Source organism: Seriola aureovittata, chromosome 16 (assembly GCF_021018895.1).
Source record: "Seriola aureovittata isolate HTS-2021-v1 ecotype China chromosome 16, ASM2101889v1, whole genome shotgun sequence".
Lineage (NCBI taxonomy): Eukaryota > Metazoa > Chordata > Actinopteri > Carangiformes > Carangidae > Seriola > Seriola aureovittata.
Window position 1 is genome coordinate 10,475,530 of NC_079379.1, and position 18,336 is coordinate 10,493,865.

The 18,336-nt window shown below is 39.7% G+C and overlaps 1 protein-coding gene across 12 annotated transcripts in view; it reads left to right on the forward strand.

The window, feature by feature from the left end:
• Positions 1–18,053, forward strand: part of LOC130183524 (sodium bicarbonate cotransporter 3-like) — a 41,159-nt gene extending 23,106 nt beyond the window's left edge. For 5 of the 12 annotated variants that reach the window (XM_056399055.1, XM_056399061.1, XM_056399058.1 and 2 more), the window contains 18 exons: positions 2,199–2,314; positions 3,151–3,308; positions 4,154–4,241; positions 4,442–4,588; positions 4,922–5,028; positions 6,738–6,912; positions 7,929–8,062; positions 8,275–8,520; positions 9,090–9,195; positions 9,515–9,676; positions 10,180–10,293; positions 10,524–10,685; positions 11,586–11,837; positions 12,122–12,190; positions 12,459–12,632; positions 13,419–13,556; positions 13,915–14,015; positions 15,678–18,053. In XM_056399055.1, coding sequence (XP_056255030.1) covers positions 2,199–2,314; positions 3,151–3,308; positions 4,154–4,241; positions 4,442–4,588; positions 4,922–5,028; positions 6,738–6,912; positions 7,929–8,062; positions 8,275–8,520; positions 9,090–9,195; positions 9,515–9,676; positions 10,180–10,293; positions 10,524–10,685; positions 11,586–11,837; positions 12,122–12,190; positions 12,459–12,632; positions 13,419–13,556; positions 13,915–14,015; positions 15,678–15,759 — 2,531 coding nt within the window. In that variant the 3' untranslated portion in view covers positions 15,760–18,053. Of the gene's footprint in view, positions 1–2,198; positions 2,315–3,150; positions 3,309–4,153; positions 4,242–4,441; positions 4,589–4,921; positions 5,029–6,737; positions 6,913–7,928; positions 8,063–8,274; positions 8,521–9,089; positions 9,196–9,514; positions 9,677–10,179; positions 10,294–10,523; positions 10,686–11,585; positions 11,838–12,121; positions 12,191–12,458; positions 12,633–13,418; positions 13,557–13,914; positions 14,016–14,393; positions 14,443–14,961; positions 15,061–15,677 lie in introns of all 12 variants that reach the window. The other 7 variants (XM_056399059.1, XM_056399062.1, XM_056399060.1 and 4 more) reach the window with 5 other exon arrangements.
• The last annotated feature ends 283 nt before the right edge of the window (positions 18,054–18,336 follow it).

Sequence of the window (18,336 nt, forward strand, 5' to 3'; positions counted from 1 at the left end):
CATGAACCCACTGAGCATGAAGTCATGGGTGAAAGACTTGTGTACAGGGCATGCAGGGAATCACTGGTACACTTGTTCTGTCTTATTTTAGGTCCCACATGAAGGCTTTCCAAATCTTAAGTGTTTTTCTACGTCATACAGTGTCCTCTCAACTGTCATGGGTCAGGTTTATGAAACAGAGGCCATTTTAGAATAGAAAAAAATATGGATTCATGGGAACATAGTGTCGTTGCTTGTAATCTCTGAGTCTTTATACAGTGTAATGTAAACTGTAGAAAGAACTGTAGCTCAATACATAAATATATCCATACAACTACTAGACCAAGAGCCTATATAAATGAATATAATCTTATTTTTCACCTTTTTATTAGAAAATTTCCAGTACTACCAGCCCCACATAAGAGTCCGAAAATATGTATCATTTCAGTTATTTATGTTACTTTTTTGCATATGAATGAGGCATCACTGTGACGACACTGTTTACAAGGTTGGTATGGGGGAGCATTCCAGGGCTTAGCCTTGCTGAATGAAGTGTGTTGGCGGATGCAACCTAAGCTAATCCCACCCTTATTCCAAGAGGCTTTGTTGGGTATGTGAGCAATCATGCTCCTGTTCAGCAGTCACCGCTACCCAGCATCCACTGGGGCTACCCCAGGGTACAGTTCAAGGGTATGGCTTACTGGCCAAATCACGTGCTGGCAGAAATTGCACAATTTTTATTTGGGATTAATTGTAGATGAGAAAATGGCATATTACTTAAGCCTTTATAAATAAATTTTGTTTGACGTTGGCTTGTTTACATCTTGATGGCAAAATAAGAAATGTGTCTATAGATGTGGAAAATGAGAAAATATGGAAAACCTGGTAAAAGAAGTGTTACTTCCAAATTTCAGAGGATAGTATGCATATGCTATTCTTTGACATCTCTTCCTCATTTCATCTCCCACTCTCATGTCACTTCAAGTGCTAGCGTTTCCTGTATCTGGTATGGCTCAAATCACATAAGCAATGTTGAAGTGTGCAGCCAATTATGCACCGAAATATTTTAGCTTCAACACTTGAAGGTGCTGAAGTCTGAGGAAGGAGAACTGTCAGGCATATCAAACACAGGCACTCACCTTTACTTTAAAGCTGACATGAACTCGAGTTAAGCAGGACTGACTTAAGAACCAGATTAATGAGCTCAACAGACGGGGAGCAATCAGCAACAGCGCTGTGTGAAATCTATCGTCGTCTCTGTGGAGAGCCATCAGGGATTAAGCCCTGTACAGTATCATCACATCTAGCATGTGATGTTTGTGGTTGCAGAAATCATTTCACCTGCAGCAGAAAATTAAAAAAAAAAATATATATATATTAAACAGCAAATTCAACAACTATTGTTTTAGTTTGTTAAACATTTCAGCAAACATTTTATGCATTTCGAGTATTATCAGGTTCATTGACTCTGTTGTATTTCAGTCAGCCACTGATCACTGTTCAAAGTGGATCTCAACTTCTGTGTCTGTTGCCTGCCAGTGCTGCAGGTTTAATTTTAGTCATCTAATAGGGGATGGTGTGGCACAGGGATGCAGTTCATTGCCTGGTACAATAGAAAACCTGCAGTGTCTGAGCTGATTCTCATCCCATTCAAATGTAAGGAAATTTGCTAGATAAAGTTAATAATTTAATTGAATATCTCATAGGTGATACACTAACCTCAGAAGTGGAGAAATTAAGAAATATTCTGACAGTAACACTTCCCAAGACTGATAAGACAGGCCACATAACTAAGGAGTGCAAAATGACCCAAACAGAATGTAAACCTCACACTATAACAGCGCACTAACACACACTAAACCTACTAAACCTACCACACCTACAGTACTGCATCACAAGCAAATGTGGGCAGCAGTGTGATATCAGGATTTTATACCAGGTTTGTTTGCCAAGAGTGAGTAACTGCCTGTGAAATTGCCTCCCATTTGTTGAGCCTGTGCCATAAAGTAGTGGTCTATCACAGATAAACATACCTTGAACTTTTTTATCCATGTCTTCTTATTGAAATGTGAGTAGAGAGAAAAATTAAAGACAAATGGCATTTATTAATGAAATCATCATTTCATGGTGAACCACACAGCTTTTCTCCTCCAGTCATTGCTTCCCAAGTCCTTACAAATTGCCCATCACTGCTTTGTCTCTCCCCCTGTTCCTCCCAGGACCATTGGTGTCTCCGAACTCTGTCCCTAACAACCTGGATGGCAACAAGGCAGTGGAGAGGAGGCCGTCCAAAGTAGGGGTCAGTAGAGAAAGCAGCAGTGTCGACTTCAGCAAGGTAACCTAGCCACAGTACTGAGCACAGAAACAGTCCATCATGGTGGAAGGACCCATGACCAAGTCCATCCGTGTTTTTCTTCAGTTTCTGGACTTTCACAGACATTTCAGTGGCCTGTGTTGAAAAATGCCTCTATGAGAGCCAACATCACATTCCCATCAGCCCTTTTCTTCCAAGCTCAGTAAGAGGCATCTTCAGTCACTGCTCTACCTGTAATGGACTAAGAATTGATCAAAGTAAAAGTCTCATGTAGTTATGTAACTGTGTTTAGTTTTGAAAATTCCTCCCTCACATGGCCGCCATCCATCCTACCATTTTGTCGTTCCTCATCCATTAAATAAAATGGCAGGCTGCCATAAGTAGTTATCATTATAAAACCATCCATTTTGACTGCCAAAAAATAAGGTGCAGTGTTTATATGAGTCAGAGGATACAAAAGAAAGATGAAGGCACAGTGTGTCCTACACGGGGATAAAAAAAAATGTTGCCATGCTCAGATCTGTATTTAGCGTTGTACATAAGAGATATTTATTCAGGGAACATGAGAATAAATGCATAGCGTCAACGGACAATCTTTGCTCAGTACTATGTAGTCCTTAATATAGATACTAACTTATCCGTCATTTGTTATCATAGCTTCCCAACGACCTGCTGCCATCTCTTACGTTTCCACATCTTCATCTCTGTTTGCATGTGTGCACTTCTCTTGCATTTCCTGTGACCAAGTCTTTTTTCATCACAACTTCCTCTTCTTTGTCTCTGGTTTTCCTCTGTTTTATTATTAGTAATTGTCTGTGTATCTGATTGCTCAATTTCATTGGTTCCTGTGGTTTCAGGTGGATATGAATTTCATGAAAAAGATTCCTCCAGGCGCCGAGGCTTCCAATGTGCTGGTGGGAGAAGTGGACTTCCTGGAGAAGCCCATAATTGCCTTTGTACGACTGTCCCCAGCAGTCCTTATCACAGGCCTCACAGAGGTGCCTGTTCCCACAAGGTAAAGTAATTATCTCCAAGAAGGAGATTATGTTTTCACCCGTGTATGTTGATCTGTCAGCAAAAATTACTGAACCGATTTGTATTGAACTTGGTGGAGGGATGGGGCATGGGTCTTGAATTATTTTTTCTGAAGTCCTGTGTATGTTGTTTGATATTGGTCTTGGAGGAAGTCTGCACTTTCTGAGTGCCCTTTTAGTTACCTCCACCAAGGAGGTTAGGTTTTTACATTTGTCTGTTTGTTGGTTTGTTTGTTTGTATATTTGTTATTATGCAAAAAATACTGGGGTCAGATAAGAAGGCATTAAAGCTTGGTGCAGATCCAGTTAAAGGGGCAGCTCTTTTTTTCTATCACTTTCCTTAACATTATGTGATGAGGGCAATTTCTCAAGAAATAGTGTTTGGATCTTGATGTAAAAAATCAGACATATTCATGGTGTTGAGATCTATGAGATCAAGTGGGCAACACATTTTTGTTGACAGTTTCACTCTATTCCACCACATCAGAGGGGGCAGTACCAAACCAGGAAACTTAACAATGTGCCAACAAAGGCAGGGAAGAAGACTGATAGCTAGCAAACATGGATTTTAACAATGCAGGTATCAAGATATTTGAAAAATCAGCTTTGCAAAAGTTTAATGAAGAAGGAAATGTATTCATCATGTTTATTAGACCTCAAGAATACACACAGTGCGTTTTATTGAGAAAGGATGAATGCTGATTTAAGTCTTTACCAGAAAACTCCTTTGTGCCTTTGAGTTAATACAGTACTTATTGTTGTGATTGTATTACCAGTTACTGCTATTTATGGTGACTCTGAGTTTGATTGTGTGTCTTGTTCAAAGGTTTCTTTTCCTGCTTTTGGGTCCTCATGGCAAAGGGCCACAGTACCATGAAATTGGCAGATCCATGGCCACACTGATGACAGATGAGGTGAGAGCGGGAAAAATATATCTGATTAATAACGTCATTTTAGCTTGACAGCAAAGGATATATTTGGATTTTGGGATTAAAGATGAACACTGTGCTGGTCTTTTTTTTCTTTTTTCTTTTTTTTTTTTTTTTACTTTTTGGTACCCTTAACATGCAGTTGCAGAGACATTTAACAACTCCTAATAATATTGATTTTGTAGATTTTCCACGATGTGGCATACAAAGCCAAAGACCGAACGGATCTCCTCTCTGGGATAGATGAGTTCCTTGATCAAGTGACTGTCCTGCCTCCTGGAGAATGGGATCCCACGATTCGGATTGAGCCCCCCAAGAATGTCCCATCTCAGGTTACTGAGTCTCCTTGTCAGAGATTATGTTAGCTGCACTTATTGAATAATGTGTACAAAGATGCGTCTATGTTTTACGCTTAATCCATATTGTGTTACATGGATATGATATGAGAGTCACTTAAATTGCCATGTATAACAAACATTGAGAAAAAAATGTTTTTATGGCAGGTATAATGGCAGGTATAGGTGCAGAGATCATTACCCAGCTTCACTTTATCATACCACTATAATCACACTGAGAGGGCCCCCTTATGGATTTCAAGCGTCATGACAGCATAGGAATTGCAACACGTGGAACCATATTATATTTAAATGTCCTTTGATCTGCAGATGAAGAGAAAGAGACCGCCCCAGCCCAACGGCAATGCGTCTCCAGCTGGAGAGCTGGAGAAGGAAGACGGCCATCACATAGGGCCTGAGCTACAGAGGACCGGGAGGTGAGCACAGTACATTTTCTTGGCACAGCAACTATGATCATTTTTAAAGCAAATGGACCTCACTTTCATTTATAATCTCACTTGTGTTAGCAAATGTGTTGACAAAGAAATATTTGATAATTAAAGCACGTCCTAGTGGAATTAACAACTTCATTAGTCACAAGAAGGCATGTTTAATATATCATGTTGATTATTCTGGGACAAGTGCCTCATGTTAACAAGAGCTGCAAGAAAAGCTCATCTGAGAGACTAAGGACCTCATTTTATCTTCTTTAGTTAGAGTCTTATTTGTGATAACATTAATGAGAATGATGATCAGATGAATTACAAGCCATTAAATATTTTTCACTATGTTTTTTTTTCCAAACATCAGATGGCAATAGAACTTGGTAATAGTGCTCTGTAAACACCATTTCTTTTAAGTAAAAGCTTTTGGAATTTTTTTCTATAAGGTTCCACACATATCATTATTGTACTCTAGACAAAAAATCTATAAAATGTAACATTTTATCAGTTAATACTACTATGTGCTTGTGCAGACACATCTCTACTGTATTCTATGAACCTCAGATGCTGACATTTACAGATAGCTCATGCTGGGCTCTAGAGCCTGAGCCACACAGTGAGGAGAATGGGTTTATTTGAAACCTCAGACAGACACACACCCTCTGCACACAGACATCAGTTTGGAGGTGTTGTATTATTTACAGATTCACTCTGCTTTTCACTGCCACTATGATGGAGCTGCTGGGGGATAGAGAACTATGAGGAAGTGCAAGAAGCTAATGTAAAGGAAGCTATCAGGAATGGGGACAAAAGAGACAGCAGGGGTTGTGGAAGGAGGCTATAGAGGTATTCCAAAGGTGTAGGGGAAAAGGAAATGAAAGAATACCTCACAGCAGAGCAGTTGGACAGATGTCAGAGAAAAGAGACATAGATATACAAGGTGAGAAATCACTCAAAGGCAAAGTACGAAGAGGCATAAGCAGAGAGAAGATGTATGGGTATGGAGTAATTCTAAACAGTATATGCAAGACAAACTGCCCTGGTTAAAATTATTTGGCAGCAAGATCAAAGTGTCATCTAGAATTTGGTGATGAACATTTTTAAGATACACACTCACAATCTCATGACACCACCTTTCTTTCACAGTGGGTACACCGACAGTTTTCATGCTGTCTTAACTCCCGACCATCCAGAGCAATTAGTGTTCAAGCAAGCAACAAACATAAAAACACTCCATACCAATTAAATGTGTAAAATGTAGTAGTAATGTAGTAAATTACCAATTTTTTGAAAATTACAGTTTTAATCACCTCATATTATCAAACATGAATAGCGGAATTAATTTCAACTATAAAAAGAGCAACAGGAATGAACAGACTGTAAGAATGGTAATTCACAGGGTCAGGTACTTTGCTTTTAATGATTATTGTAACCATTTACTTATCTAGACTGCTATTACCTTCGCACTACTTTTTAATTTTTAATTGAGTTCTGAAATATCTCAGTGGAACTGATAGATGGATAACTACTTCATTAACACAGTTTATGTGATGCTAAATCAGGTGTGTTCACTTGACTCTTCCCATTGTCTGAACATAACTGATATGTGTTGTATTTTTCTGTAACCATACCAATATTATTGTGTGAGTTTATTGTGTTCTCCTAATTGAAAAATTGAAATTAAAATAATTTTCCCGCTACAGGATATTTGGAGGTTTGATCCTAGATGTCAAGCGGAAGGTACCATTCTACTGGAGTGACATCAGGGACTCCCTCAGTCTGCAATGTCTAGCCTCCGTCCTCTTCCTCTACTGCGCCTGCATGTCCCCTGTCATCACATTTGGAGGTCTGCTTGGAGAGGCAACAAAAGGCAACATAGTGAGTCTGAAAGCTTGGCCACACAAGTCAGTCCTTGTGCTTTTCATGAGCTCAGTGGGAATCAAACCCCTAACCCTTGGTTGTGTAAGTGCCATGTTGCACCAAATGAGATATAAACTTGGTTGTCAAATGTGAGCATTTAGAATATTTTTGCCATTATTGTGCACTTAAAATGAATGTTGTGTTGTTCCCTCATCTGAGCTCATCTGATTTAACTTAATCTTAACAATTTTCCTTCCACCATTTAATGCAAAAAGAGTGCTTTCTTAAACCATCATATTTAACATATATGTATACTTGTATATACACAGTATATACAGTGCTTAAATGCAGATGTGACATATCTACATACAGTTCATCCCAGTTATTGTCATTGCTACCGTTTCACAAGGAAGAAACACATTTTCTGACTACTCTATGTCCTCACTTTTTTATAAAGCAGGTCACTTACTGTGTCAAGAAAAGTCATGATAATCTTTCACCCACTTCAACATTGTATTACTCAGCTGAGTCCATGTGTTTGATTGTGTGGCCTTAATTTACCTGCCACAAAAGGATGTGGTGATAATTTAGCCATCCATGCACTAATTGACTCTCACACTGCAAGCTATTCTATATAGTGTCTTTCTCTTTTTATCACTCCATATCTCTCCCTCTCTGTCTCTCTTTCCTTTCTACCCAGATGTCCTTATTAGGCCAGGGACTGTTGGCATAGGCACAGTCTGTGTGCTGGTGTGTGTGATGCATCTGAGTAAACTCAGCAGACAAGGGCTTCACAGAGATATGACTTTGGACAAGTCAGCAGAGTGGAAATATTCAAACAGTTTATCTAGCTTCTCAGACACAGCCCAGAATGTCTGTTTAATCAAAACTCTGTGTTCTGGTCGGGGGGTCTCTTCCTCATCTCTCTCTTTTCTCCTTCAGCCTTTCCCATTCTATCCTCCTTTGTGTGGTTTCATCTCCCCCATCATCCCTATCTCATTCCCTCACGCCCTCCCTCTCCTCTGTGCCTACAGAGTGCCATAGAGTCTCTATTTGGGGCATCACTGACAGGAGTGGCATACTCCCTCTTCGCAGGCCAGCCCCTCACTATTCTTGGCAGCACGGGGCCTGTCTTAGTGTTTGAGAAGATCCTCTTCAAGTTCTGCAAGTAAGTTCAAGCAAGTTTACTTTTCCAAAGTAAATGAGTTTATGAGTCGAAATATTGATAACTAAACTAAATAGTCTGCACAGCATTATGCATGAGTTATAATAATCTAATGGGCCCAAATGTGCATATCTGCACCCATGTACAGGTGCATAAGTAGACCTCTATTCATCCTCCTCCACCATCCACGCCACGTCTTTTTCATTCTCTCCTAGTGACTACGACCTGTCCTACCTGTCACTGCGGACCAGCATTGGTCTGTGGACAGCCTTCCTGTGTCTTGTCCTCGTGGCAACAGATGCTAGCTCCTTGGTCTGCTACATCACCCGGTTCACAGAGGAGGCCTTTGCCGCACTTATCTGTATCATCTTCATCTACGAGGCTCTGGAGAAGCTGTTTCACCTGGGAGAACACTACCCTATCAACATGCACAACAACTTGGACAACCTTACCCTGTATTCGTGAGTGCTGAGATTTCAGTTACTTTTATATTTAGATTTCATATGAGTCATTTTAGAAACTGAATCCTGTTTCTCTCTTTATAGACAGATGTTACAAAAAAGGATTTTTTTTGTTAGACCACAACCAAAAACCAAGATGAACCATTTCCAGAAACAGAAAACCTTCCGTTTTTCCAGAAGCACTTATCTGTTATCTGTTTAACTTTGATTATAAATATTTATTCTTGTGACATGATGCATTAAATCCCATACATCATTCTTCAGTGACAAAAGAGCTTTTTTCTTTGAATTTCTTTGAAATCTGTCAGAATTAGCGCCAACATGACACTTTTTAAAATTCCCTCTTCATATCAGGATGTCATGTTGATTAAGGGTCACAGAAATAGTATTTCATTAAGAACACACTGTTCTTATTGCTGAAAACTAATTGTAGCAGCTTAAGCTGTTCCCCAAAGTTAAGGTTAAAATCACCTTCTTGCGAAATAATAACTTTTGCAAAACCTGTGTTTTAAATTAACTTCAGGAACAGTGTACAGACTTTGCTTAGCATTTGATCTCTTTTTCCCCAGGTGTCAGTGCTCTCCACCAGTTAATGCCTCCGATCAGCTGGAGCAGGAATGGAACCGGACAGGATACAGCCCAGACTCTATCCCATGGAGCAGCCTCAATGTTTCGGTGAGGCAAGCACACAGTGACCTCCAGTGTGGTCGCCAGTAATTACACCCACACTCACAGTTGCATGTAAAGCATTTGTAGAGGAAACAGACATCATCAGCCAGTATTTCACTTTGGACAGACATTCACGCTCACTCACTGATTCATACAGATTCAATCAGGCACATGATCACAATGACTACAACTACTTGTACAACTACTATTTACCATGACTAAGCTGCCAAAAACTGCTACTGATTCTACTGTCGGTAGTGGAACAGCTAATCTAAAACAGCTTCACAATACTAATTTAATGCTGCCTCTACCTCTTTTTCTTTAGATGTGTAAAATGCTTCATGGGGAGTTTGTGGGTCCAGCCTGTGGTCACCACGGGCCCTATATCCCAGATGTTCTCTTCTGGTCTATCATCCTCTTCTTCACCACCTTCTTCCTGTCCTCCTTCCTCAAGCAGTTCAAGACAGAGAGATATTTTCCCACCAAGGTGATATGTTTGTTAATTTATGTAGATGTAGATTAACTTAAAGTACAGCCCAGTTTTTTTATTCCTTGTTAAACTATAAATATCAATAACTCCACATTTGAATATGCTGCTTTCCTTCATCTCTGTGCATGCAAGTGTGTGTAGATCCAGCTAAAATCCCCTCACACTATGTAAATGTTTACATTGTGTCAGTCATTAGTATGCAGAAGCAGTCTCATGTACTGAAAGATCTTGTTGCAACCTCCCACACAGTACCAGGGAGTCTGTTATCACTTGGTGTTCTGTGTAGGCTGGTGTTGGTATTGTTTGAATTGTTATGTTTTTATTGTTGATACAAATGTAATTATTACTTTGGTGGATATTGACAGTCACATGCAGTAAATGACTGTGGAGTGTGGATGAATTTGAAAGAGTAACAGTAGAATATAGCATGCATGCCCATCTCAAATGTGTGAGTAAATATACACGTGTTGCTTTTGTGTGTGCGTGCGTGTGTTGTGCAGGTGCGTTCTACTATCAGCGACTTTGCTGTATTTATAACCATCATGATCATGGTGTTGGTTGACTATCTCATGGGCGTCCCCTCTCCTAAACTGAATGTTCCTGACCGCTTTGAGGTAGGCATCTATTCCAGTTGGTCTGTTTATCTTAATGCATGGATGTACAAAATGCAAGAGGGAGCTTTAAATCAGATGAAATTACATCCTCTATATCCTTGTTCTTTTGTAAGCAAATATCTCCATTTACTACTTAAAAGCTAATGAATGTTCACATCATCAAATATTCTCAACTAAATCTTTCATGCCTTATATACTAAATGTAGCACACCTCTGCCTTTTCCCCGCAGCCAACTTCAAAGAACCGCGGCTGGCTGATGGACCCATTAGGGGGAAATCCCTGGTGGACACTGCTGGTGGCAGCACTTCCTGCCCTGCTCTGCACAATCCTCATCTTTATGGACCAGCAGATCACTGCAGTCATCATAAACCGCAAGGAGCACAAACTCAAGGTCAGAGTTACACATCATTTTTAAAGTTTTCTGAAGTAGTATTGTCCTTGGTGTCTTTTTGAATTGTGCCTCTCCCTTCTTTAATATCCAGTGGTGCAAACTGTAGCTGTGCAGCATCTAAGATTAATCAGGGGAAGATCACAAAAGTCATAAAAAAAAATCATCAGAATTAATCGATCATTAAAATCATACTTAATTACCAAATGTAATATATAGTTTGAGTTTTTTGAGCAACAACCCCTCCAAACTCGAAAATACTGCAGAATCAGAAAGGGCTTACTGGAAACTGGTTGTATCCCAAATTATGGGTTATCAATATAAAATGATGTTAAACAGGACTTGCAAAACCCAGTATTTGATTGCATTGTTAGTAAAATTAATGCCCATGTAAATGAATGTCTGCAGCCTTGGCATTTATCCTGTATAGATACCAAAAGTCTTAAACTAAACTCAGTTTCTGTCTGTTTACCTATTTTTTTCTCACTTGTGTTGCCTCCAGCTTGCTTTCTTTCTATCGGTCTATCTGTTCTTTGTTATCTCTACATCTCTCTGATCATCTGCAGCTTGCTCATCCTTCACCAGTTTTCTCTCTTCCTTTCTGTCATCCTGAATTATGCTTGAAGCCAACATATTCTCTTGTCTGCCTCTTTTTCTGCTGAGTTCATCTCACAGAAATGAGGCATTTTTATTCCTCAGGGTTCTGCAGTGCTGCTACTTTAAAAAATAATCACAAACCACCTTGAACATTCCAAGTATGCATGGGCAAATTACATTTTTTAAAGTTTAGGCTGCTCGTCTTGTGTAATTCTCTTACTTTATTTTACTTGACATTTGCTCCACAGGGAGAAACACTCATCACTATTACGGCAGCTCTCAGTTGTTTCTTTGTGTATCCTACAGAAAGGCTGTGGCTATCACCTGGACTTGCTGGTAGTGGCAATAATGCTGGGTGTGTGCTCCATTATGGGCCTGCCGTGGTTCGTGGCTGCAACCGTCCTCTCCATCTCCCATGTCAACAGCCTGAAGGTGGAGTCAGGCTGCTCCGCGCCGGGAGAGCAGCCCAAGTTTCTGGGCATCCGAGAACAGCGGGTCACTGGATTCATGATTTTCATCCTCATGGGTTGTTCTGTTTTCATGACTTCAGTGCTCAAGGTGAGATGGCATAATCACTATTATAATAGTAACTGGAATAATAAAATTGCACCCTCCTGGGCTTTTGTTTCAGTGCACCCATTGTCAGTGAGAAGGTTGCATAAATGTCACTGAAAGTCACTTGTATGTGTTATTTATTCAATATGTTGCACATGTTTTCAGTTTTCTGCCTGTTTAATGTATCCTGGCGCAACACACACCATGTTAGTCTTTCCTCTCCTATACTGGAAGATGAATGATTTGTGGGTTGTTATACTGTCTTGTTTGACTTGTGCTCTTTACAGTTCATTCCTATGCCAGTCCTATATGGAGTCTTTCTCTACATGGGTGTCTCTTCCCTCAAAGGCATTCAAGTAAGACGCTACTCTGCTGGTCTTTGAAGATAATATGCCCTTTACTTCTGAACAGAAGAGCAGTCATCAGCTGTTAGTAAAGATGCGTTTGGCCCTTGTAGTTCCAAACCTTTGATCGTAATTCAGAATCCTTAAAAGCTTTTGTTAATCGTGTTCCCTCCTCTGAATAATGTATTGAATTCCCTCGCTTCCTGCCGTCTTTGCAGTCTTTTTCATTAGCATTTCTTATCTCCCTCTCTGAGTCTCTGTCCTCTCATTTCCTCCGTAGTTCTTTGACAGAATCAAGTTGTTCGGCATGCCTGCCAAGCACCAGCCTGATCTCATCTATCTTCGCTATGTGCCGCTGTGGAAGGTCCATATCTTCACCCTGGTGCAGCTCACCTGTCTGGTGCTGCTGTGGGTCATCAAGGCCTCTGCAGCAGCTGTTGTGTTTCCCATGATGGTAATGGCTTCAACCTCAGCAATTGTCTCTCATTTTATCACTTCACTCCTACTACATGAGATGTTTAAAGACGTAAAAGCAGATCGAGATAGAGCCTCACCCACTCAACTATCACACTACATTAGAGTGCGTAACAGCTAGTCTATCATCACTAGTCTATCATTTTAGATTAAAATTTTCGATTTTTAAGACATTAAAGATTTGGTTTTATTGTTTTTATTATTATAGCATATTTTGTGCTATGAAATCTTTGATAATAGTTCACATTTACTCATTTGGCAGATGCTTTCATTCAAAGCGTCTTACAAGTGAGGGACGACACTTAAGTTTACGTGCAGTAGAAGACCTTGGTGTAAGTACTACATTTGTTTAATTAGTCCAAGGAGATCAAGTAAAGAAGTGCCACAAAAGTGCATAGTAAGTGCTAGTAAGTACTAGTTTGGCACCTTAGGGTGTTAGAGGTGCTCTCGAAGAGATGAGTCTTCAAGAGAGTCTTGACGATAGAGACGGATGCCCACGCTCTGCTCTGATAGCATTCATTAGCTCGTTCCATCATCAGGGAACCACAGACGAGAACAGTTTGGACTGTGATTGTCTTGTGTGCAGGATGGCAATGCCAGACGACATTCCTTGGAGGAACGCAGTGGCTGAGAAAGAGAATAAGTCTGTATGATTGAGTTTAAGTAGATGGGTGCAGACCCAGGAGTTACTCTGAAGGCAAGCACTAGTGACTTGAATTTGATTCGGTCGTGGGTAGCAACAGTTTCCTTGTCTGTGTGTCTCCAGGTTCTGGCGCTGGTCTTTATCCGAAAGCTTCTAGACTTTTTCTTCACCAAGAGAGAGCTGAGCTGGCTGGATGACTTGATGCCAGAAAGCAAGAAGAAGAAAGAGGATGACAAGAAAAAGAAAGCGCGTGAAAAGCTGGTAAAACTGTTTTAGTTTTTTCCTTCTTTTTGTAGTGACAGTCAGACAGCAATTAAAGTAGAAACGTAAGATGTTTGTAGTCTGTATAGTTGGACAGGTAGACTGGCCATGCAAGAATGAGACAGGTTAACCTTTGAATCTAATGCATCAGATGTAAATAAATACAGCCACGTGAGATTCATAGAAAATCCGGTTTTAGGCTGTGTGAACATAAAACAATATAATGTCATACTACCCAGCCAAAAGATGTATATGTTAAATAAAATAAAACTGTAAGACACAAGTGTTTTAGCAGGAGGAGCTTCACTGCAGTAACAGCTGGTTTTTAATTTATGCTCCCATTGCTGCTTCCACCCAGGAGGAAGAGTCCAGAATACACGAAGAAGAGGAAATGGGATTGAAGGTTGGCTTTGAAGGTTCAAACCGGCTCAGCATCCCAGTGAAAACACTCTCAGGGAGGTGAGTGGTTCCCATAAACCACACTCTGATGCCCAATGCTGCAAATGCCTAGTGAGGCATTAAGCGAATTCTATTTTTAGTTACACAGCAGTGCATCACTCCAAAAGTGTCATCTTTTCTGATTACATTTTATTATTTTTAATGGTCAGATACTCATGAGGCAATTTGACGATGGCTTCAAATGCTTTATGGATGAGATTTAATGTAAATGGTTCCCAAATTATTTTACTACCTCCTTAATCTATGTCTTGATGGCTGATAAGATCCAGAAAAACAGTCCAGAAACACATTTTCAGATCCATCATGTTACATACAACTTGAAATGGTTAATTCTGACACTGGTAGTCAGCTGTGTGTTATTGTGTCCATCTTGAACAGATCATACAGAATAGGACTAGTGACCCACAACCTCCCAATGGAAGAAGAGGTAGCAGGGCTGTGTGTCTGATGCAGAACATCTGACCCACATGGCTGCGCTCTAACCCCGCTCACTGATACTCAGACAGTTAGCGCATGGCTAGAACTGTCAGTCCTCAGCTATTTGAAAAACAAAAACACTGGAATAAAACACACTGCTTTGTGTGTTGTTGTGTTCGTTCGTTTTTGAGTATTTGAGGGCAAATGGTCTGTGATAAAATGTTTGTTTAGTTGAAATAGCTTTAGTCTTACTAACTAATAATGTTTACGCAATCAACTCGTGACTTTTGCCTCTAATACAAAAGGACCACATTCCTTGACACATGTTAACACTGAACATAGTGCGTGTCACCTGTCAACTCTTTTTTAGCTTTTTCTCTTTTATGATTGAATTTGTTTTAATCACTGAGTTATAAGCATGTTTGCGTCTGCTTGTTTGAACTGTCACTGCACTGAACCCTATATGCCTGTCTTCTCTTTGTGTTTGTGTTCATGTTTGTGTATATGGGTGTTTGTATTTGGCATGTAGTTCTGATTCTGGCCTTTTGGTAGTAAATATCTCTGATGAAATGAAAGCAGTTACCTCGTGCACAGATTCTTGTGCCCAACCTGAGAAGTGTAGTGGAAGGTAGCGATGCCATCTCCTGGAGTTTTCCAGATCCCCAGTTGGGAGCAATTATAGTATCATAATATTATGTGGACAAAAAAGATGACTTAATGTTGTCCGTTAGGGACTACTGTATCTGTAAGACTAAAAGATTATCTTTGTTCTGAAGTGAAATAAAATTAAGTGTATTGTTACCTGGAAGGTAGAAAACAGTTACTATCTAAAGCAGGATTTTGGAAATGTACATTAAATTAGATTAAAATTGATACGGCCCTTTTAAGTATAAATCCATAGGGAATGTAGTATTGCGTGTTGGGTATCAGTCTAAATCTGTACAAAGATGTGGCTTAATTCAACAGCTTCTTTAGCTGTTAATTTGAGTATGTTGACAGGAATACTTTTATTACAAAATTAAATTAATGTTGCTCATCTGACTTGCATAAACACATTTCAACATTTAAAATTTGCTGCATATTTTAACACTTTACTGTAGGTGGTAAAATCTTGTTCTGAGTGTACTGCTAACTGAGATTTTCAGCTGAACAATCTCAGAGGTGCAGTTGCTCTCCACCTTTAGCATCGCCATAAATTTGCAGAAGCATTCATCTTGTCTCTGTGTCTTCATCTCTGTATGACAGCCAGGAGAAGGTGGCCTGCGTTAGAGTCGACGTCAGCCCAGACTCACCCGGAGGAGGTTCCACTGCCGAGACCTTCCTGTGATAAAAGGGAGGCCCTCCTTCCCTCCTGATACCGTCTCCCACATAACACTCTACCCCGCTGACGGGCACCATCTTAGTGGGAAAGGGGGCGTAGAACTGGAGCAGCACAACCTGCCTGCACAGCTCCCAAACCCCCAGGGCTGTGAGTCCTACTCCACTCAAGTCTTGAAGTGAGCAGCACATTTACAAATGGCTGCCGTGATGTACTGTAGAGCACACATCTCCGAGGAATGAAGGAATTCTGCTGTTACTGCCCACCGACACTCACTGTTTAGGAACTAGCAATTTCTTATCACCCACTTAAACCACAGATGCCAAAGGAAGGGGCCTCACTGATGGGGATTTCAGACTGTGCAAATTTAATTTTTACCTTTTAACCCCTTGTATATTTTAATTTCAATTTTACTGTCATTGTTTTAGCTGGTCCCAGTTCTGTACATGTTTGCTTCTTGCAGCTCCGTTGTCCTGCACTGTTTGTTTTCATGCATTTTAGGTCAGATTGAGACCTTTCAGTAAACTACACCAGCTTCAAAACTAATTTGATTAAAGCCATTCAGGTGCTGTCAGTGACAGATGGTTATATTTCATAATTGGTCTGACACAGTAAATGACACAAACCAAAACAGAGGTACTTTCAAATAGATACTGATACTACTACACCACACCACTACTGCATACATCTTTATAAATTTACTTAGAGATCATTTCTCCTTCCTACAGGAGAACACTCAGTATTGATATTGCTGCTCGAAAGTTGGTCATTTGTTCTCACTATAAACCTCACTATTCACATTATTCTATGTGCTGTTATAGAAATATCATTGTATGTATGTGTACTGTGTTCTTTTCATTCGTAACATTAGAGAAAACCTACTTCTGATGCCATATAAAGTCTGTACTGTACAGTAAGCACTTTGCCAGTATAGTTTCTTACATAGAATGGATTATAGTGTGTTGATAAAAAAGGTTACTTCTCCTCCCACAGTATCTATAGAGCTGTTGTTCAAATGTCAGTTAAACAACTCAGGAATCTTGAAGGATTTCTGACTGTGGTCACTTGATATTTTTGTCACAGGGCAGCGATAATTAACTGTCCACTGTATTCCTGTCATCGCTGGTATCACAACTATTTTAATAAATGATGTAAATCATAAAAATATAGTAAGGTGCAGAATAAAAGAGAGAATATTTGTGACCCCAGTTAGTCGCACCCGTTTTATACTGTCTGTATTAATGTTGGTTATAGTGTGTGTGTGGTGTAAAGATAATTTGGTATGTCTAGCGTTGCAAATCATTTTATGCAAAAATATTTCTACAGTAAATGTAAAAACTATTGTATTCTATGAAGTTGTTCTTATTTTGCTACGTGCAGTCCTGTTTTAGCAATAAGTATTCCATACCGTGCAACGTATGGACTCATGAACCTAGCTAATATCCAGGCGAAGAATAATTTGTGAAACGATTTCTGTGTCTGTTTCATCGGCTCTGTCTGTGTGTAGCTACAGTGACTCTACGGACAATAGCTTATGTGCCTTGTCGAAGCTCTTTCAATGTGCAAGTCTTGTACTGATAATTTAAGTGTTGAGATCAGATATACAGGTACACACACGATGGCACACAAATGCCAAAGACAGGCCATCATCACAAGATGGAACCAGTACTCGGCTCATTTGCGGAGGCTTGTCTGTCGTAATGTTTTTCCACGTTTGAGCCACCGACTCAAACGATGTAACTCGAGCTGTCCTCCGTTTTAAAAATGTAACCCTAACTACTGTTTCTGTGTGCGTGTTCTACTGTCACAGCTCTAGTAATTGCTCACAGCATAAAAGCTCTGTAATCAATATTGAGGTACTGGTTTTTTTGAATGATCAGTGAATGTCAAATTATTTTACTGTCAACATCAAAAATTGAAGTCTGTGACAATTTGCCAACCATCTCTTTTGTAAAAAACTAGATCTTAATTTGAAATTCAGTCATATATGGTTATAGCTCTACAAGTACACCAAGTACTTATAATTTCATAATATTGTTTATTTTGATTAAAAAAAGACCCTGTGCTCACATCATGTTTCTCAGTTCAGATATTTTAGCTAATAGAGGTGGATGAAAAATATCAGCAACAAAAAGGATGTTTTACCCTCCATCATCACACCAACATCACTTTGTAAAAAAATGCATTTGTTCTGATGTACGGACACACAACATCAGTGAAGCACAGTGCATCCTGTTGTTAGCTTGAATGATGACTTTTCTGTCATGGCAGAATGGTGCAAAGCAATAAAAGTGGAAACATGGTGACGTCTTTCTGTCTTCATTTGAATCATTGAGCCTCAGAGTGAACACTTCTTTCTGTTGGCCTGCCTTTTGCTTCACCTTCAATCTTAGATGGACTCTGGACTCTCATCACATTGAGAAAAATGCAGATTTTCTTTTTTTTTCCACCTAAAGTTCTTACAATATTTCTAGTGTAGAATTCCTGTAATGTATAATGCACTGTCAAAACTATGGCAGGACCAATACATTAACCAGGTATATCACATATATCAGCCTAGATTAGCTTATGGCAGATACGGGTATT